Genomic DNA, 22,852 nt, shown 5'->3' with positions numbered 1-22,852 from the left:
TCCATGGGACAGCACAAAAGAAAAAAAATGCTAGTTGTCTAGTTCAAGCAAATGGGCAGTTTTAAAAACCTACTGCACACTGGGGTCATTTAAAGAGGTTTAATAGTGATCTGCAGCTAATGTAGTCTATTGTTTTATATAAAGTGTTCAGTGCCTTTTTTTGTCATTGTAATTTTAGCATATGTGGAATAAGCAATGGCCAGCGGGGGTCGTGCAAAATGTTAAGTAAAAATGAAATAAAAACACAGCTGGTCCACTGTGATTTTTTAATATGGCCCTTTTAGTGGTTGAGTTTTAATGGTGAAGTTTGACACCCCTGGTGAAGACTTCAATGCTATGAAAAACCCAGTGTGCAGAACTGTGCAGAAGCCAAAACAAGAAACAAATAAAACCATCTTCTATTTTAGATTACTTCATAAATGTTTGTCTATTCTTACACTGTCAGAAAACAATTCAATGCTGTGAGCCCTTATATCCAGACCTCAGCATCACTGAATGTGTTTGGGATTACTTGGATCGTGATAAGCAGGAAATGCAACCAGCTTCTAAGACTGAATGTTGCAGGTGTGGAAAAACATCCCTGCAGAAAACTGAAAGCAAACATCTCTGAATAGAACGAAAGCTGTAATAAAGGTAAAGTGGGGACACACAAAATACTGAAAACTGCGATATTTGTTTTTTTAAGGCTTCTCTTAAAAGTTGAAGAACTTAACTGACTGCAACTGAAATAAAAGTGTGGTCTCTGTCTTTTGCACAGTCCTTTATAATTTGTTTTCTATAAAGATATGTAGATGGTTTAAGCATCTACATAGGCATCAACTTTATTGGTTTATGTTTAGCATTCACCAGAAAACACGTGTACATCGTCGCTGCCCAACGGAAATCATGTATCTCCATTTTTGTTCATTTGTAGCTTTCTACATCATTCCAACAAACCAGATGTCCTTTACATTGTGTAAAAAATGATGGCCCATGATGAATGGGCCAATAGAAATGCTTTAAAATCACTTGGAACAAAATCTCTTTACATTGACTTCTATTGCAAGGTAAGAGTGAAGTTACTATTTTGGAGATTGGCGACATACAAAGTACAATTAACTTAAACCAAGAGGTTTAATCGTGTTGTATACAATACGCATCGCTGTTGTTGGAATAAAACCTCGTATCAAAATGGAAACATTACAGGAGAAGGAAAAACCATATTTCACTTTTAATGTAAATCAATGGAATCAGACTTTTTTCCAAGTCATTTTGGGCCGTTTCTTTTGGTCCACTCATCATGAAACTTACACATAATGTAAAAAGCAAATGGCATTTTCAAATTATATCAAAAACTGAAAAATGGAGATTTTCCATTTTTTGTTTCTGTGTATGTGTGCATTGCTGTAATGAGCAACAACAACTCCATGTAGATGCATTTCAGTCTTTTTTATTTCATTTTCATACGAAGCCTATATATAAAAATACTGTAAATCAATAATTTGTCCCTTTTACAAGCATTTTACATTGTGCATTTTGTATGTTTGAGGTCAGAGCATTCAATATGCCATACAGGTCAGCGTTACAATTTCAGCATCAACATTCCAGTAACCTATCACCAGGGATTAATGGAGAGATGCAAGATGAATGCAACACAGAGGAGGAGGAGGAAGAGGAGGAGGGGGGGATGAGAGAGGAAAGGAAAGGATTATACATGCTCGTTTTGTGCTCATTTGGGTACAATGCTCTATGCATGTCATCAATCTACTGCACTTCTTAATGACCTCTTCTCAGGTCAGCGAGTAACTGAATGCTGATTGGCGGTCAGTCCACAGAGGTGAGTTCTTTTTTGCCACAGTAGTGTTACCTGACCCAGAGTCTGTAGTCTGCAAGGAGAGCTGAAAAGCGCCCCACTGACGGCTGTTAGCCCAAAAACGTCAGCACCACTTATCACACAGCGATGGTCCTGCCAAGACTGCGCAGATATCAGACTGTCACGGTGATGCACTGCGTCCGTTGAATGTGATTTGGGGGATGCCATTGCTGGAGTTATCTAGCACCTCCTGTTTTGAAAGAGACACAGAAAGAGAGAGAGGGAGGGACATTCACTACATTTCAAATGTTTGGAACGCATGTTGTATCGTTCTATTTTATACAATAAAGATCTGCGATATTGACTGCAATAGTAGAAACTACAAGTATTTTAAATTCAACATACACGTTTTGCAGGAAATAGAAAGTTATTTTAGGTAAAAGAAATACATTTACATCTATACTACCATTCAAAGGTTTTTAATTTGTCATCATAATATAATAAATATAATAGTAGTTTACTTCTACACAAATTTCTAACTTTAAATATTAACTAACACATTAACTACTACTTTATAAAATAGACATCTGTTCTGTTTTTTGTGGAGCAACAAGTTTTTACATGATACCCAATAATTTAGTTGTCTTATTTAGCGATCATGTTAATAGCTACTTTTGAAATACGAGGCATTCTGGATATAGATTTTATTATATAGATATAGATTTAGATTACATTTAGATATAGACTTCCTTGGTCATAGAATCTGTCCTCAGATGTATATATACATATATATATATATATATATGTGTGTGTGTGTATGTGTGGGTGTGTGTGTATATATACATGCACTATATTTCCAAAACTATTTGGTCGTCTGCCCTCACATGCATATGAACTTGAGTGAGATCCCATTCTTAATCCAGAGGGTTTAATATGATGTTGCCCCACCCTTTGCAGCTATAACAGCTTCAATTCTTCTGCGAAGGCTTCCCACAAGGTTTAGGAGGTGTTTATGGGAATTTTTGTCCATTCTTCTAGAAGCACATTTGTGAGGTCAGACATTGATGTTGGACGAGAAGGTCTGGCTTACAGTCTCCACTTTAATTCATCCCAAAGGTGTTCTATTGGGTTGAGGTCAGGACTCTGTGCAGGCCAGTGAAGTTCTTCCACAACAAACTCACACATCCATGACACTATGCGCCTCAGCATTCGCTGACCCCGCTCTGTCATTTTATGTGACTGACCACGTGGCTGAGTTGCTGTCATTCCCAAGTGCTTCCACTTTGTTATAATACCACTGACAGTTGACTGTGGAATATTTAGTAGCGAGGAAATTTCACGACTGGACTTGTTGCACAGGTGGCATCCTATCACGGTACCACACAGGAATTCACTGAGCTCCTGAGAGCAACTCATTCTTTCACTAATGTCTGTAGAAGCAGTCTGCAGGCCTAGGTGCTTAGTTTTATACATCTGTGGCCATGAAAGTGATTGGAACACCTGAATTAAATTATTTGGATGGGTGAGTGAAGACCTTTGGCAAAATAGTACATGGGTATATATATATATATATATATATATATATACATGTTTTATATGTTATGTTTTTTTAATATGTTGAACAGCAAATACAGCTTTTGTGAGTTGTATGTCAAACTGTGCAGCAGTGTGTCTTCTGTTGAGGATGTGTTTTTGTAATAAAATGAACTTTTTCATATGACTGTATCTGTGTGTCAGAGTGTGTTCAGGTGGGTGGTGGGTGTGTTGTGTTAGTACGCCTCCCTCTTGCTCTTCCTCTACCTTCTCGGCCATCTCGTGAGAATGATGCAGTGAGTGCTCGCGCTCCAGGAACATGCGCTGCTGCTCGCTGCTGGCCAGTCGGCAGGTCAACCAGGTGGACAGTGTGCAGCTACTGATGCCCAGGCAGGCCAAGGACATGGTGGCCAGATGCAGGGAGTGCACAGAGTCTGGCCGCTTCACCAGCGCCCTCACAAACTGAAAGTTCAGGATGCCTCCGATCAGGCCGCAAATGCAGCAGGCCGAGAACAGTATCATCTGAGAGAGAGAGAGAGAGAGAGAGAGAGAGACAAAGAGAGAGAGAGAGAGAGAGAGACAGAGAGAGAAAGAGAGAGAGAGAGACAAAGAGAGAGAGAGAGAGAGAGAGAGAGAGACAGAGTGAGAGAGAGAGAGAGAGAGAGAGAGAGACAGAGTGAGAGAGAGAGAGAGAGAGAGAGAGAGAGAGAGAGAGAGAGAGAGACATATAATGACAGACAGACATTTTCATTCTCTATTTTCATTTTAGTTGGCTAAGTTATAAGTGCTTCAGTGATTGACTGAATAATCATCAACAACCCTGATTATGGGAAAAGGTCAATATGCTGCATCATTTTTTCAACCCTTTAAATGGCCGGTGGCCACCGGCAGGCCGAAAGTTTTACTATACACTTCTATAAACTCAGAATAGCTCAGTTAGTTTGAATTGTAGTCCATGTAGTTACTGAATATTAAGCCTCAGTATGGCATAAGCCTCATGCTCTTATACTATATAACTTATACTGTAACTCAGGTAGCATGCAGATGTTTGCCATTTCTGACCTATTGTAATACACTGCAGGAAGTGTAAGGAACATTATAGCTTCTCTTGTTTTAGGAAAAAGCACTCCATAATGCTGAATGTAATGTTCATAAGATCCACATGATCATTCGGACAGATCGCAATACACAACAGGAAGAGCAGGGGGCGATAAAGCTTCTGTTGTTTCATTGTCAATCATTTGTCATACAGATGGAACATGATGGTGGTGGTCTGATAGGGCAACAGAATACATAATGGTTTGTAGAGCCAGTTAATAATAATAATAATAATAATAATAATAATAATAATAATAATATAATAGCTGCCTTGTTAAGCTGCCATACAAGAGCATCAGCAAACCTCCAGCAAACTTCCAGGTGTGTTTGTTTAGTATTACTGTATAAAAAGTAATAAGCTGTTAGAAGCTGTCAAACAGGAGAACCAGCAAACTCCAGACAATCTTCCAGCTTTCAGGTTTTTTTTTGATAGTTTTCACATTTTTTATGTGAGCATCTTGAAGGTTAAAGCATAGTCAGCAAAGTAAAACTGAATGAATGAGACATGGAGGGATAAAGGGAGAGCATTTTTGTGGCCATTACAGATTGTGCTGGCCTCTTGTTTTCAATTGTTCAGACAGGCTGCAGACAGAGCTGTTATCTAATGTCAACAAAACGCCAGCTCAACACTTTCCAGTAACTTTTACCTCAGATTACAGTGAGAGTAGACACTCCCTCGTGTTCTTCAGCCACGGTCGTGGCTCTCGTTATCACTGCACCCTTGATTAGTGGCACATACTAGCTCTTATAGCTCAAACTAGCCCTGTGCTGGACTGAGTATGCACTGCAAGAAAATCCATCTCCTGCTCCTCATTAACCCTCTGGAGTCCACAAACCTGCCCGTGTGTCAAATTCAATGTTTCTATATGGGCCATTTCCCATTTGGAGGGGAAACCAGGTCACAAAGAGTGCAGGGCTTAAAACAACACTTTAAAAATAGGCACAGCTCCAAAAGGTGTAATAATAGTTTTCCTTATAATTCTCTTTTTAATTTTCCTTTTATCCTGTTTCATAGCCGCTCTGCATCTGTAAAACATTTGAGAAACCATTTTTAATATAAAACTATATTTTTAAGCAGTTTAAGTTAGGAATTAGTATAAAACAGATTCATGTTTACTTTTATATAATTAATGTTGTACCACATTAAACAAATATGTATTTTATTTTAAAAAATCATGTCACAGAGATTTTGGTCACTGGTGTTATCAGGACTCTTATATTACACTTTAACATAGTATTTTCAGCTCTATTGAACTGCTTCTTTGGGTCGAGGCTCATCAGAGAGGAAGCATCTCAAGACATGAGAAGGTGAGTCACATTTCCTCACTGTATTTAATTAATTTATTAATTTTTTTGTTTATCAGGCAGGTCATAACATCTATGTGTTACTGGTGCTATGTGCTTTAATGTTTGGGTAACTAAAATTTAGCAAAATAATGCCAAATATATAATTTCATTACTGATTTTAAATAGTAGCACAAGGTCACCTGATCAGCCAATGAGTTAGCCAGTTTACAAAATCCTCAGCTTTAACCAGAATGTCACTGGAGTCACAGTGACTGGTGTTACACCATATTCAACACCAGTGACTGCAAAATATCTTTAGAATTAAGCTCTCCTTTTTGCATTTGTGATAATAGGAGATGGTAAAGGACATATTAAAATATTACATTTTTGGGATGAAAGAAATTAATTTTTTTATTGTATCCAGCTATCCAATTCCCACTCCAAATGGAGAATGACCCATATATGTTTCTTTATCTTTGTGATGATACAGCACAGAAATATAGTTCAAACATTTCCTGAACACCCTTTCCATTCAGTCTTATTTTGAGATTATACATGACTCACATCTGGAGTTATGAGCCTATGAAGAGGGGCTGAGATACAAATCATCTGCTTCTGACCATGTATAATTGGTGGACTTGTGCATCTACATTTTGTGTGAAACTGGCCAATGTGCATTCAAGAAATCACATGTGACATGAAGCATTAGTGTATAATAAGCCTGGGATTTTAAAGGGTCAATAGCTATGTTGACCTATCTATGTTCTGGCCATGAATACAGTATGTTTTTTTGTGTGTGTGTGTAGAAAGTGTTGCCAGGTTGGACAACCTTTATAACATGTTGGTAAATCCCCATTCAATATTATGAGATAATGCAGCACACAAATATGTTTTATTTATATTAATTTATTACATGTAGTATATATTATTATTTCAAAAGCTATTCACTTTGCATGTATGATATAATTAATTTAGTTTATATGTAATCTAGAATCAGAAATAAAGATTTGGAGGAATTCTCCACTCTGTGAAACAGTGCATGATCAAATAGTACAACATTTCAAGAATAACATTTCTCAAAGTAAAATAGCAAAGAAAATTTTCTTTCTATCATCTACAGTACATAACATCATTAAAATATTGAGAGAATCTGGAGAAATCTCTGTTTGTAAGGGATAAGGCCAAAACCAGAATTTGCTGGCCGTGATCTTTGGGCCCTCAGGTGGCACTGCTTTCAAAACAGACATGATTCTGTAGTGGAAATCAGTGCATGGGCTTCAGAAACACTTCTGAAAAACACTGTCTGTGAATATAGTTCATCGCTATATCCACAGATGCAAGTTAAAACTCTAAAATGCAAAGAAGAAACTATATATAAAAGGATCCAGAGATACAGCCACCTTCTCTGGGCCCAAGCTCATTTGAAATGGACTGAGGGGAAGCGGAAAAATGCCCTGTGGTCCAACAAATCAATATTTTATAACATAGTAATATTCTTCAGGGACTATTTTGCTAGACAACACCTTGCATATATTGTTCAACCATGAAAGTGTTTAAAAATAAATCTTAGGCAAAACTCTTCTTAAAACTATCATAAAACATTTTATCATGCACCATCATAGCTTTTAGAAAGATTAAACCCTTCAGACGTCTAGTTTCTAGCACCAACACTGTGAACTCTTCTGATTTTTTATGTTTCTCTAGACTGGCACATTTTACATCAGACCACTCTGAACAACTTTGTTTATGTCTTAATGACGTAAGTATGCAAAATATTTCAAAGATCCGTTATGTGGTGAAGTCCACTCTGAGTTCATTAGCTTTAATTGGATTTTTAGGGAATGGGGGTCAATGTTCTGTAAAGCTTGTCTACTGTGGCAACAGTTGCTATGAAAGAGCATGTCTGAGCATGTATCATCCTCATTCTGAATGTCCAGTATAGTAGACATTTCCCCCCTCAGGTATTCTAACTCCGTAGAAGCAAATATGTCACCACACTTACTTTGATATACTTCTACAGAAGATCTTTTATATCTTGTCATAAACAAAAATAAACATGGCAGCTGGTGAGATAGATGCTCACCTCCTCCAAGACCAAAATAAACTGTTTCTGAATGATCCTGTACGAATAATAGGAAATAGGACAGTTGTTTCCACATTCATTAATAATGAGATAAAGTTTAATGTCCAGTAATCTGGACTTCTGTAAATTATGCTGTGATTAGTATAACAGACTTACACATTACAAAGTTCAATTATTTAAAATGTAAGTTTATTGTGTTAAAAGTAGAATCTAATTTGTTCTTGGCATTCTATGAATTTGTGAATAATATTGTTTTTTTAATTATATCAATAGGTTCCACTGTCCAGTTTACTCAGCATTGAAATTAGGCACATTAAATCTTTTTGAAAAATGAACATGTTTATTATCATCAGGTTTATAGACCCAAACAAAAATAAACATTTCCTGTGCTATTTTTAAGCACAGAAACCCTATTTCTGTCTACAACACTGGGCTAGAGTAAAAAAGGAATGTACTGTATAATATTACAGAATTCTTTGTAAAATGTAATAAAGCTTAAATAATGCTTTCTGACTTTTTTCATCCATGACCTCAGTTTTTTAAGTTATTAATTAAGTGACCCTTATTAGTCCCACAACGGGGAAATTTCACCTCCTCGTTTAACCTATCCGTGAAGTGAAACACCGCATACACACTATTGAGCAAACACACATACACTAGGGGGCAGTGAGCACACTTGCCCAGAGTGGTGGGCAGCCCAATCCACAGCGCCTGGGGAGCAGTTGGGGGTTAGGTGTCTTGCTCATGTGCTGTCGGCTCTGGGGATTGAACCAGCGACCTTCTGGTCACGAGGCTGGATCCCTAACCTCCAGCCCTGACACTCTTATCCAGAGCGACTTAAAATTCAGCCATTTGTTCATTTTAGATGTAGTAATATAAATCAGTGTGCGTTTGAGATAAAAAAAAACTCTGTTTATTATCATGATGTAACAATTATTATGAAAAATGTTTCATATTTTAGGAGCCATGCAGACATCCAGGTGGTTCAAAGAGTTTAGACTTTAAACTTTTTCATGCAACTGTGCGTCCAGTAAACACAGAAAAAAAAGCAATGCTCTTGCTTTTGATAATAAATATGTTCACTCTCACATTTCATGCTCCTAAGTCCAAATGTCCAGTATAGTGGATGCTGGATATTATGTTTCTCAGTGTCATAAAAATGTGTTATGTAGTATGTTATTTCATAACAAAACGCTGTTTGTTTTTAAAGTGCCCTGTCTCTGGACTGATGAGGGTGTAGCTCAATTCCAGCCATTCTGAATTATGCAGTGATGTCAGAAGTCTGCAGTGAAGTCAGATGGCAGCTGGGTTCGATACCTGCAGTATACCTTAAAGTGGCCATTTGGTGATTTTGGCTATAAGCCCATTGCCATTATCCTCTCTGCTCACCCAGATGGGCTGTGGTGCTTCTGTGTTTTTAAGCCATACAAATCATTTCAGATAAGCACTTTCCACACCAAACCCAGATCATCTACTGCCTAACTGGAGCAAGTAGAGACTGATGAGACGGTGGAAACAGTGAGAGTGATTCACAGTAGATGATAACATGGTAAAGTGCCCTAAATGCCTTCACAAAGAGCCATTACGGAGCAACAGGGCGTATCAATTCAGTCATTTTTCCATTGTGTGGAAACAGTTCAGTTGTGTGCGAAGCACATAAAATAAATCCAATCAGCAAGGGAGAGGCAGAGGAAGAGAACACTGGGAAATGGATCTAGAAAATGGCCCAAAAATGGAGCAGAAGTAACAGAACAATAAAAAAGAAAAGCATGGAGGTTTTAAAGACATGGGACAGGGATATGTGGGAGGAAGTGAGCGGGAGAGAAAGAGACATGCAAAAGAGAGATGGAGAGAGAGAAAAAGACAGGCAGTCAGGCAGCAGGAGAGACATTAAGTCCTTCCAGACTAGGTTTCACTTTGCTATTGATTTGTCATTAACACTCTCCCCTGTGACTCCTCCACTGCACTTCTCAAGGTGCCTAATTGAATCTGCAGTAGCTGTATGGCGGCATGCCTCTGCACACATGCAGGCAGATTGGAGTGTTAGCTAACCCCAGTTAGCTTGAGGTACTGAAATGTTACAGTTGGTTATTACAGTATTATGGATTGCTGTTTAAGCGACTGCACTGAAATGCATTGCTTTTTAGGGGTCCAGGCACCGTGTACATCCAATCTTGCATAATTCTAAGGATTTCTGTTTCCAATCCTGCTGACATCTTACTTTCATTCTGTCACATTCAAAAGTAAAATGCCATCGCTGTCATAAGAAAATGTCATATCTCAGAAATGCTTTGCTACAAGTTGCCCTTCATTTGTTTCATTTCCAGTCAAGGTGGACATTGAGTACACATTATTTCAGGAAAAATGCAGAAAACATATTGCTGCTGTTGGAAGAAAACCTTGTATCTCAATTTTTGTTTTTCAGTTTTTAACAAAATTTAAAAATGCCTGTTGCCCTTTACATTGTGTGTAAATTTCATGAAAACAGACCAAAAGAAAGACCCAAAATTACTTGGAAAAATGTCTGGCACCATTGATTTACATTAAATTAAAGTAGATTTTTTTCCTTCTCCTGTAAAGTTACCATTTCAGAGATACAAGGTTTTCTTCTGACAACATATAATTACCAGAGAATTATAACAGCCTCAATAACTAAATATATTTTCAAATTGTTCAATATTGTGTGTGTCCACTATCTATCTCTATTACACCCTTCATTCTGTCCAGGAGACTTATACAGTCTTTTTCCAAAGAAATTTGCTGGGATATTTTTCCACATCTCCAAAGCTTAGTCTTAGAAGTTGGTTTAGCGTTTTCTGCTCTTCACGATCAAAGTAATCCCAACCACAATCAGTGATGTGACTGGGTGGTCAGTCCATTGTTCTGAAAAACACCAGGAGCTTGTATGTTTGATGTGTCCATCTCCTTTTCTTAGTGAGACTCTTCTTGAACAGCTACACATCCTTTCAGACCCATAGCGCTGAGTTGTCTTCTCACAGTGGAAGGATGGATATGGACTGTTTCAGATCTAAAGCAGCTTTTCTCTTCTCTCTCAAAGATGAGTGTTGCTTATCTGATGGGACAGTTTTGGTGTCTACCAGGTCTTGCAGGTGGTTGTTAGGAGTTAAATTTTCCCATAGGTGTCCTATTGTTTTGGTTTCTCTTGTTTGCCTTCTGGTGTTTTGTGTTTTATTGCAATTGTTGGTGATATTGGGCTCTTGAAAAGTGTTATATCAGTTTTATGTATTATTATAATTATTATTTACATTTTTCTGTACCTTTTATTCATTTTTAAACTTCTGTTGTTTCACTTATTTTCCTTTGATTATGCAGTTGGATTATCTTGTATCTAATCACTTTTCAGAGATCTCTTCTGAAAAATGAATAACGTATATAAATAACTGTTTTGACAGGAAATTAAATAAATGACTGGTGATCTCTGACTCTTGATGGGTTTGTTTTCAATTAGATTTTACTTTGTCATGCAGAAAGGCCAAAAAATCTGTTAGAACATATTACGCCTTTCAATTGTACCCCATGAAATCAATAAATTACAATCTATAGTCAAACAGCCATGGCCACAATTTAATGATTTTGTTTGAAATCACAAAGATTGATCCAATTTTGTTCAAATGAGTGCACTGAAATCTTGTTCACTCAGATCTTCCTAAACACACCTTTTCAAATATATGTTTGTATGTCAGGTGGTTAACAAACTCTTACATTAAAGAAATAAGCCTAAAAATACTCTAATATTATAACCATAATACATCACAGAATTGAACTTTTTATACTTAAGTACAAGCAATATTATAGCCATAATAAACCTCAGTATTTTTCTAAGTGCATTTAAACACATTTACTCTTGTACTTGAACTCAAGCAAAAAAAAATTTTAATGGAGGACTTTTTTTATTGGAGCAGTATTCATATTTTATGGAGGGTCTCTGTACTTTCACTCAAGTACAGGATTTGCGTGCGTCATCCGCCAATGTTGTCCTGACTGCTGCTGCTGAGGGGTTTGGGTCAGTCAGCCTGGAATAAAGTCTGTGCAGAATCGTTCAAACAGACATCCTTCTTTATTTCTCAATGAGCTAAGAACTATATGTCTTTCCTCAGCTGCTTTTATGAGGTAGGCAATTTAATGATATTAATTCATTATCGTGATACATTAAGTGATCCTTATTAGTCACACAATGGGGAAATTTCACCTCCGCATTTAACCCATCCGTGAAGTAAAACACCACATACACACTAGTGAGCAGTGAGTACACTTGTCCAGAGTGGTGGGCAGCCCTATCCGCAGCACCATGGGAGCAGTTGGCATATACTATCAGCTCTTGGGGATCGAACCGGCGACCTTCTGGTCACAGGGCTGGTTCCCTAACCTCCAGCCCATAAGTGCCCCAAATTGTATCATGATGTGCTTTCTGAGTATATTCATGGGCTTGATCAGCACTTCTACAGGGAGATTCACTAAAAAGAGGCCCCGAATATTCTGCAATAACTCTCTCTTGGACGTAACAATCGGAACAGAAACAACGTGCAATGTGCTCCTCAGTATATAGAGCTGTGAGCAAGCTGGGATGCCCCTGCATCAGAGCGATGAGGTGGGCGCTGGACAGCCATCACAACATTTAACCTCTCTAATGCTTGCCAATACGTTCAGGAACATGGAGCTCTGCCTGAAACGTGTCTGGCAGAAAACTTCCAGCATCTCATGTAATGCAATTGACTACACATACATCAAGGTATGTAGCGTTTTTTTTTTTTTTTGGTTCAGATTGTTTCATCCTAACTGGAGTTACAACAGGGCCTCTTTTGAGTGACTCTCCCTGTATAATACTGAACTGCACTGATCACAAAAAAAGACTCATAATAAGACCATTTAAGCCCAAAGTGAAAGTCGAGCCATTAAAAAGATTAGAATTTACTCCATAGGTGAGGTTAACTGTAACAGATTGAGGGGCTATTTGTAACAGTCACTAAATTCATTCAAAATAGATGTTTTGGAAGTCTTTATGCACAGATTAATCAAAGTTGTACAACAGATGCTGTGTAAATGAAATATTTCATTTTTATCATGTTGATATTTATCTTGATTAAATTGATTAAATCTATTAAATTGATGGAAAATAAGTAATTTAATACAATTCTATGTTCTTGAACAAGCATTCCAATATAAATATATGAAATTATATGCACCAAGATAAATATCAACATGATAAAAATGAAATATTTCATTAACACATCATCCGTTGTCCAACTTTGATTAATCTGTGCATAAAGACTTCTGAAACATCTGTTTTGAATTTTTCTGTATGCAGGAATCTGAAGTTCTCCACTTACTTTTGATGGCTTAGGTGTTAAACTAACCTCATTACTTGGAGGCCGTACTTTAGTCTGCTTAGCTCTTCAAACCTCATCAAGAAAATATTTAAAATAATACAGGAGTGAATTATATGATTCAGCTCAGTAATTTACAAAACATATGAAGAAAAAGGTACTTTCTTGGTTTTGTTTATCACTGATAAAAATGAGGGGTCAGTTCAACTAAGAACGATATAGTAACTGATTGCATGGTTTTTCTTGATTTGACTCAACTTGAGCACACCAGAGTTCACACAACTCAAACTCCTTAGTTGAGTCAGAAGTTCTCTTATTTTTTACTTTTGCATCTCAGTGGCTGCGGCATCAGTGGGCTCAAACTCACAACCTCCAGTTGAAGTGACGGCTTAGCCCACTGCACCATATGTTACTTACATTACATAAAACCTAACCTTACCCAAATCCCCTAACCCTAACCCTGGCCCTAATCCTAACCGTAACCTTATCTTCAACCCAAAACCAGCAGATGTGGCATCACCGGGGCTCAAACTCACAACCTCCAGTTGAAGTTATGGTTTAGCCCACTGCGCCACTCATGAAGCAACTCAGATTTTGTGTCTACAAATGTTTAAAAAACACTGAAGAAAATATTTGTTGTTTTAACTGTAAAGCATGTGGAGCCACTGTGTAATAACTCATCCCAACAATTTTTGACTCAACGAAGAAGTTTTAAGCTTTAAGTTTAGCAGACTTCTTATTTTTACAGCGTTCCACCATAAAAGCGTAAAAGTAAAAGAGAATTAATCTCAAGAAATATCTGCCCAAATGCTAGGTAAATTTGTATGACGACGTTGCTATGGGAACACATGACGATGTTTAACTGCATAAAAACATCCATGTTACTTTTTACCCCATGTTAGGTTTTTCTCCACTTTCTCTTAACAAGTAGGTCATGTGTTGCAGTAGCCTGGGCAGACTTTAATTTCAGGTGCCTGTTCACAATCTGAGGGGGCAGCTAAGAAGCGGTATGTCTTAGACCAGGCGTTCTCAGCCTTTTGCAACTCATAGCCCACACTGCTGGCCACAAAAACATTAGTAATGCAGTGACTGCAGAGCCAAAGAGTTTCACAATAGTTCGGTAAAGAAAACAGTTCATTATTTGGCCAGAAGCTGCTCATGGGCTGGAGGTTAGCGAACCAGCCCTGTAACTAAAAGGTTGCCGGTTTGATCCCCTCGGCTGACAGTCCATGACTGAAGTACCCTTGAGCAAAGCACCTAACCCCCAATTGCTCCCCAGGTGCTGTGGATAGGGCTGCCCACTGCTCCGGGCAAGTCTGCTCACTGCCTCCTAGTGTGTGTGTTCACTAGTGTGCATGTATGTGGGTGTTTCACTGCACAGGTGGGTTAAATGCAGAGGTCTAATTCCACAGTGTGCAAAACACAGTAACAAATGGTTCTAAAATAATTTCAAATTCTTAAAACTCCTTAATGAGGTTAACTTTATTTGGAGTGGGCCTTTGTAGATGATTAATAAAGCCTTAACAGATAATCAGCAACACATCAACAACATATCAGTGAAGCATCTGAACACATTGAAGTAAATATGTTCTGTTGATACATTACGTACATTAAGTAGGTATATTGTTAATATGTTACTTCTGTTACCCAAATCCTAACCCTAACCCTGGCCCTAATCCTAACCCTGGCCCTAATCCTAACCGTAACCATACCCTCAACCCAAAACCTAACCCTCACCCTCCTATGTTTTAGACATGTTACTAAATCAAATCATATCAAATCAAATTTATTTGTATAGCGCTGTTTACAACGGATGTTGTCACAAAGCAGCTTTACAGAATTTCAGAAAAGACAAAGTTTTAACAGGAGTGTAAAAATGTACAACCCCACCCCCCCCGGTTTACTAAAAGTCTGTTGAGTGTTTGTTTCATCTAAAAGGTCCACTCACCAACCCAGTTTTGGGAAATACCAGCTAAAACACTTGTAACATTTTTTGTCCTTATCAAATTAAGAATAATATGATTTAGCACCAAAAATAAGACATGCTGTTATCAGATGTTAACCAGCACACAGTCAGTCAGTATTTAAGGTCAGCCTCAGTAAAACAGAATAAATCCACATTTCTAATGTTCTCCTCACGGTGTTCTGAGCTTTGAGAGGCAAAAGCACAAAAGATCAGCTCCTTTCATCTTACTACAGGCACTAAAGACCCCTTTGGCCTTTTGTAGTAAATCCAATAGCAACTTTTTAACATCAAAACAAGGCATACAACAGTGCAGAACATTGAACCTGCCCCATACATTTCAATGAGGCTGAAAACCACCAACGAGTGTACTTCATTTATAGGTTTCTTCTCAAGGTAATACACATGTGTATGTTTATGTCTACATTTATTAATAATTTTATTAATTGATTATAACTTGTTTGCCAAGTTGTCATTTTTTCTTCTTTTTGATTTCGTTACTATAGTCGACTTTACTTGCTACTTAGTTCACTTTAGCTGGGTAAGTAGTACGCTAAAGCTAAAGTTAAAGCTCAGTGAAGTTCCTACAGTCTGATGCAGTCAAACAGGGTGATTCTATGTTTACGCATCTTTCCCTGCCTGTTTGCAGAGTTTGTTCAAAACCTCATCTTCACACAAACGATGGCCGCATGCAGCTGTATAAGTGTTGCCATGGTGATGGCTGCTGCCAAAACCTGGTGGGTATATGAAAGGAGAACTCTTCAGGTCACTTATTTGGCTAAGGTGGAAAGAGAGACATGATGACCCAGTACGCTTTGGGTTTATCCTGTTTAGGAGACCAAATGAATAACATTTTGTAACATTTTTATGGTCATATGAGAACTACTTTTATTATGAGTAGTCAAAAACTAGAAGGGTATGGCTTTCAAGTGGAACTATATTACATATTACTAATAATGTAGCATGAAGGTGCCTTGAGTTACCAATATCACCCACAATATCACCCACTCTTACTGTATGAAAGGCCACATGCTCCTCTCAATTTAAGCCATCCATTTTGATAGATGTTCACAGAATTTCAGCAAGACTGCCAAGATCCTCAGCATCTAATGCCGTCAGCTATAGCATAGGTTCAGATATGCTGCAACTACTGCAAGTTTTAGAAACTTGTGGCCTATATTTTTGGCACCTATATGACAAGCGGAAACAGAGGCAGGTGTTTTAAGAGCATAGCTAGAACAGCATGTGTACTCACAACCAGGCCAGTCCTCTTTTTTGCACACAGCATCCCACAGAGTCCACAGATGAGGAACTATGAGAGGAGACAATAGCAGAGACACATTACTGATGAAAATGTTCTCCCCTCTGTGCCGTGTTTGGGGCCTCAAGCTGACACAATTTAATGACAAAAGAAACTGGCAGAGCTATTGACAGACAGTTATCAATCATCAACATTGGGCAGAATACTTTAAAAAATAATCCTGGCTAAATGGTGAATTCACCATATTCCATTAAACTACATAAAACATAACACATTCAGAACACATTTGGAACACATATTAATAAAGCACATGCAAAAAACATCCATATATTTTTATTTCATTTACACTATTCATGGCTATTACTGGTTGGCACCATTCTTCATGTAATTCTTCTAGTAATATGTTTCACGAAAAATTTATTTATTTCAAGGGTGGAAAATTCTCAACATTATTTTGGCTCTAAAGCAATTTGTCATATCCCAATAACAAAATCTTAAAAAAACATGTGGGTGATTTTCAGTTAATAATAAGTCCAGTACAACACAAACTCTAAGCTTTTTACAGTGCAGTTCCATCATCTTTCAAAGGTGTTTAGTAACACTGAGATTAATAACAGATCATCACATTGATTTATCAATCTACTCAGGCTTTAGTGGAGCTCAGTAACACTGAGATTAATAACTGATCACATTGATTTATCAGTCTACTCAGGCTTTAGCAGAGCTCACTAACACTGAGATTAATAACAGATCATCACATTGATTTATCAGTCTACTCAGGCTTTAGCAGAGCTCACTAACACTGAGATTAATAACAGATCATCACATTGATTTATCAGTCTACTCAGGCTTTAGCAGAGCTCACTAACACTGAGATTAATAACAGATCATCACATTGATTTATCAGTCTACTCAGGCTTTAGCAGAGCTCAGTAACACTGAGATTAATAACTGATCATCACATTGATTTATCAGTCTACTCAGGCTTTAGCAGAGCTCAGTAACACTGAGATTAATAACTGATCATCACATTGATTTATCAGTCTACTCGGGCTTTAGCAGAGCTCAGTAACACTGAGATTAATAACTGATCATCACGTTGATTTATCAGTCTACTCAGGCTTTAGCAGAGCTCACTAACACTGAGCTTAATAACTGATCATCACATTGATTTATCAGTCTACTCAGGCTTTAGCAGAGCTCAGTAACACTGAGATTAATAACTGATTATCACATTGATTTATCAGTCTACTCAGGCTTTAGCAGAGCTCAGTAACACTGAGATTAATAACTGATCATCATGTTGATTTATCAGTCTACTCAGGCTTAAGCAGAGCTCAGTAACACTGAGATTAATAACTGATCATCATGTTGATTTATCAGTCTACTCAGGCTTAAGCAGAGCTCAGTAACACTGAGATTAATAACTGATCATCATGTTGATTTATCAGTCTACTCAGGCTTTAGCAGAGTTCAGTAACAATGAGATTAATAACTAATTATTACATTGATTTATTAGTCTACTCAGGCTTTAGCAGAACTCAGTATTTGTAAAGAAGCAGTTTTTTGAGTTCCTTTTTAGAGTCAATCATTACATGCTGTGTGTTGATTATAAAATATAAAAAAACAAGCATTGATAATGTTTCTTTTAAAGTAACTGAAGTCTGAATGTGTATTCCCAACACTTCTGTTCTGTTACATCCCAACCCTGTCAATCACACACTATGTCAGTAATGAAGGTGTCACACATACAATATATATATGACAGTTCAGTGGCCACTTGCAATAAAACAGTATTTATCTTTATTTATCTAAATTTATAACTGTACCACTGTCAAAAACTTAATTTCTGAAACTTAAAGTCTAAAATTCAATTTACAATAAAATCTTTTTTTTTTTTACTTTCCACTTAAACACATCCCTGAAAATATTTTACACTACTTACTTAAAGGGGAAATTCATCAGTTTTTCAAATTTGCTGCATACGTCAATCATTACAATGTAAACTAAGCCATTCAGCGTGGTTTGATGTGAAAACTCAGAAGACACATGTAGGTCCACTGGTGGTTTTGGATAGTAAACGAAATGGTTATATTTGTGTTGTACACATTGTAAAGAAATCTGAGTAGTTTTTCTATCATCTGGCATTTCATCATCGGACCACTCTGAAAAACTTTATTTACATCTCAATGATCAAATTATATAAAATATTTTTTAAAAATCTGTGGAATTCCCACTAAAGGTAAAGGCAAAACTTCACTAAAGATGCTTTATGCAAGTGACCACTGGCATTTAAGTCATGAACCAATGTAGGGCTGTCATGATTCATCGGTTAATTGTTTAAACTCTTAAATGACTTGGTTTTAAAAAATAATTGATAAAAAATGAACAGCTTGATGAATCAACAGTGCATATTCTAAACGTCAGTCAGTTATATTTCTGAAGAATGCATTCATATACGTTTTCCATAATGCTTATACACCGATCAGGCATAACATTATGACCTTTATGTCCTTGTTTCTACACTCATTGTCCATCTTATCAACTCCACTTACTGTATAGGTGGGCTTTGTAGTTCTACAGTTACAGACTGTAGTCCATCTGTTTCTCTGATACTTTGTTAGCCCCCTTTTACCATGTTCTTCAAAAAAAAGGACCCCCATGGACCGTCACAGAGCAGGTACTATTTGGGTGGTGGATCATTCTCAGCACTGCAGTAACACTGATGTAGTGGTGGTGTGTTAGTGTGTGTTGTGCTGGCATGAGTGGATGCTGGAGTTTAAAAACTCCTGCTGGAGTTTTTAAACACTGTGTTCATTCACTTTTTAAAGGCCTCCTAGTTTCTTTCCCCATTTAGGCATTTTGGAATGTTTTGACAGAAAAAATGGTTTGTTATTGGTTATTTAAATCCACTTTTAATACTGGGCCTTTTTAAAAACTTTGGTCACTGTATCCATTTCCAAAATAGTTATAAGATTATTCAAGTACCTATGCAGTGAATAATGGTAGCACTTTTACATAATTACAGCTACGTACTACACTCTTTAAATCTCCTGGTCTAACCCAGTTAACATTAGACTCTTAAAAATAAAGTTGCTAAAAAGGGTTCTTTACATGATACCATATAAAAACCACTTTTGGTTCCTTAAAGAGTCTTCACTGGATGTTTTTTGCAAATGAGTGTGTGAGTGTTAAGAACCTCCAAAGTGAGCATAAGAACCTCAAGAGTCAGTGTTTAGAACCTCCAGAGTGAGTGTTAAGAACCTCCAGAGTGAATGTTAAGAACCCCCAGAGTGGGTGTTTAGAACCTCCAGAGTGAGTGTAAGAACCTCCAGAGTGAGTGTTTAGAACCTCCAGAGTCAGTGTAAGAACCTCAAGAGTGAGTGTTTAGAACCTCCAGAGTGAGTGTTAAGAACCTCCAGAGTGAGTGTTAAGAACCTCCAGAGTGAGTGTTAAAACCCCCAGAGTGAGTGTTTAGAACCTCCAGAGTCAGTGTAAGAACCTCAAGAGTGAGTGTTTAGAACCTCCAGAGTGAGTGTTAAGAACCTCCAGAGTGAGTGTTAAAACCCCCCAAGAGTGAGTGTTTAGAACCTCCAGAGTGAGTGTTAAGAACCCCCAGAGCAAGTGTTAAAACCCCCAGAGTGAGTGTTTAGAACCTCCAGAGTCAGTGTAAGAACCTCAAGAGTGAGTGTTTAGAACCTCCAGAGTGAGTGTTAAGAACCTCCAGAGTGAGTGTTTAGAATCTTCAGAGTGAGTGTTAAGAACCTCCAGAGTGAGTGTTTATAACCTCCAGAGTGTGTTAAAACCCCCCAGAGTGAGTGTTAAAACCCCCCAGAGTGAGTGTTTAGAACCTCCAGAGTGAGTGTTAAGAACCCCCAGTGCGAGTGTTTAGAACCTCCAGAGTGAGTGTTTAGAACTTCCAGAGTGGGTGTTAAAACCCCCCAGAGTGAGTGTTAAAACCCCCCAGAGTGAGTGTTAAGAACTTCCAGATATTCTCTTCAACAAGAAGATGTGAAGATTCACTTGTAGGCCTCTTGTGGATATTAAGTTACACTCTGCCCACCCTCCTGCCCCCTGGACATTGCTTTTGTATCAGAACCCTATATTTTGTGCTACCTATCTCTGACCATGGTCCTGTCATATGACACTATGGATAACTGATTTAGTGGGTGTGGTATGGCCACAAGCTGTGACTGGTTGGCAGAGGTTAAACCATTAAAAAATACTTTTTTAGATATGGCCAAAGCAAATTTAATGCACTGACTAACTAACATACTCAGAAGAAATTCCATTTCTGAGTTTTTTCTGCAGCCCCCCTTAGCACCCCTCTAGGGGTCAGCACCCTCAGTTTGAGAACTGCTGTTGTAGACATTGTGATCCCTGGTTTCTATCACCACCACTGTTGAGTCAGTACATTTCTCTACAATGAACAATTCCAAATCCAACCACTCCTAATGATTGTGTTTACATTTTCAATGATTTAACTATGAAATATTGAAAAATGTATGAATTTTTTTCTGCTTTAATAACAAAGGGTTGTGCATGGCTTGGACAAACATTTCCAGGAAAAACCTGGTTTACAGAAATAGTTCTTTTAAAATCTATCCACTTAACCAGGACTTGCTGAACAACTGTTGATGAGTAATCTTGGAAAGTGTAAAAAAAAATCCCTTTAAAAATAAACTGTACTTCTTGGCTTGGACATACATTTCTAGGAAAAACCTTTAATTGGTTTTACAGTAAAGGATTCTTTAAAGAACCATACACTGAACCATGGCTTTCTGACACATTTTGGACATCCTGAGCAATTTGTTGATGAACAAGTTTGGAAATTTGGAAAATTGGTCAAATGTTTGCCTAAGCGCGCTACACAGCTTGGACATACATTTCTAGGGAAAACTTGGTTTTTCAGTAATGGCTCTTTAAAGGATCATCCACTCAGCCACACTTTTTTTAACACATTTTGGAATTTTTTGCCAAACAATTTTGGAAATTTTGAAAAATGTATGAAATTTCCACTTTACAGCTAAAGGGTACTGCATGGTTTGGACATACATTTCTAGGAAAAACTTGTTTTTTTCAGTAATGGCGCTTTAAAGGATCATCCACTCAACCATGCCTTTTCCACACATTTTGGACTTTGTTGCCAAACAATTTTGGAAATTTTGAAAAATCGATGGAATTTTCCATAATATAAAAATAAAGGGCTAACATAGTTTGGACGAACATTTCTAGGAAAACCGTTGTTCTACAGTGATGGTTCTTTGAGGAACCATCCACTCAACCATGTCTTTTTGACACCATTTGGACTTTCTGGAAATTTGGAAAATGGGTTGAATTTCACTTCAGCACAAAGTCAGATTTTATCACGTTGCTTTAAACAGACGCGCTGTCCAGATTTCTAAGCTCTGCGACGCGCTCTAGTCACACAGACCGTGTGACTCGCTGTTTTTCTGGCGCAAACGTGTTAAAGTGACAGTAAAAGCAAAGTCAAACGGAGCTTCTGCAGGTGGAAACATTCGCATAGACAAAGACAACAATGAAAAGTGAAACGTACACACACCCCGCTCCACACCGGGGACGCGTCGCCCTGCTGTGTCTTGTGGCCCGCGTGCGCCCTGCTGATGCCCACCGCGCCGAGCGCGATGCTGGACACGCCGAGCCCCATCTCCAGCACCGAGAGCACCAGCAGGCTCCAGATGATCTTGCGGCTGGTACACATCCTCGCTCGGGCATCCTTCCCGCCAAACTCCGCGTTTAATCCGCTGTTCCCTCGCGACAAACTGCGCTCACTTAGGTCCTGGACGCACGGCTGTGGATGCGCGAGCTGCTTTCTCCAGGCGGACGCTCTTCCATTGGTGCGAACGAGGAGATGATGACGGAGCGGAGGCGCTGTCCACGGTACTGAAACTCCTCTGGGTCAACACCCCCACTCCACGCCCTCGAGCATACGCTCAGTCCCTCCTCCTGGGGCATTTAGACTCACGTGCTTGTAGTAAAGCGCCAGAGAAGAGCGCGTGAGCTGCAGTTTGTGCAGTTTTTGCGTCTCCACCTTCATTCCCTTCATTCCCTTCATTCCCCTCACCACCACTTCGTTACCTTCATTCCATTCATTCCCCTTCATTTCCCTCACCACCACTTCATTCACATCGTTCCCTTCATTCTCCTAACCACTTCATTCCCTTTATTCCCTTCATTCCCTTCTCCACCACTTCATTCCCCTCACCACCACTTCATTCCCGTCATTCCCTTCATTCCCTTCACTACCACTTCATTCCCTTTATTCCCTTCACCACCACTTCATTCCCCTTCATACCCCTCACCACCACCATGTTCTCCACTCTGTCCAGTTAACAGCCAACTACACTCTTAAAAATAAAGGGTTCTTTGGTGAGATCTGACAGAAGAACCAGGTTAAAGCAGAACTATTCACTTTACAACCTTTATTTCTTAAGAGTTTATCAAACTTATGCTGGATGTTGATTTATTT

The 22,852-nt window shown here is 38.3% G+C and overlaps 1 protein-coding gene across 2 annotated transcripts; it reads right to left on the bottom strand.

Annotated features, from left to right (window-relative positions):
* Window positions 1–1,413: 1,413 nt before the first annotated feature.
* LOC108441445 (transmembrane protein 196) lies at window positions 1,414–22,247 on the bottom strand. Of its 2 annotated transcripts, none has more exons than XM_037542539.1 (4): window positions 21,920–22,247; window positions 16,357–16,413; window positions 3,593–3,847; window positions 1,414–2,042 (listed from the first exon to the last, which is right to left on the bottom strand). In XM_037542539.1, the coding sequence occupies exons 1-4, from the start codon at window positions 22,082–22,084 to the stop codon at window positions 1,974–1,976; spliced, it is 546 nt and encodes a 181-aa protein (XP_037398436.1). In that variant the 5' UTR covers window positions 22,085–22,247; the 3' UTR covers window positions 1,414–1,973. The 2 variants fall into 2 exon arrangements, with proteins under 2 accessions (XP_037398436.1, XP_037398437.1); XM_037542540.1 differs by having other exon boundaries at window positions 21,926–22,247.
* Window positions 22,248–22,852: the final 605 nt, after the last annotated feature.

This window comes from Pygocentrus nattereri, chromosome 1 (assembly GCF_015220715.1).
Source record: "Pygocentrus nattereri isolate fPygNat1 chromosome 1, fPygNat1.pri, whole genome shotgun sequence".
Lineage (NCBI taxonomy): Eukaryota > Metazoa > Chordata > Actinopteri > Characiformes > Serrasalmidae > Pygocentrus > Pygocentrus nattereri.
The sequence above is the reverse complement of the archived record's forward strand: the minus strand, read 5'-3'. Positions and strand labels throughout refer to the sequence as shown.

Excerpts from the sequence above, each read along its gene's own strand:
- LOC108441445 (XM_037542539.1), bottom strand. The coding sequence starts at position 22,084 with ATGTGTACCAGCCGCAAGATCATCTGGAGCCTGCTGGTGCTCTCGGTG. Across the intron at positions 16,414-21,919 it reads CGGTGTGGAGCGGGGTGTGT|TTCCTCATCTGTGGACTCTG; the intron begins GTACGTTTCACT and ends CTCCTCTCATAG. Across the intron at positions 2,043-3,592 it reads CTCACGAGATGGCCGAGAAG|GAGGTGCTAGATAACTCCAG; the intron begins GTAGAGGAAGAG and ends CTTTCAAAACAG.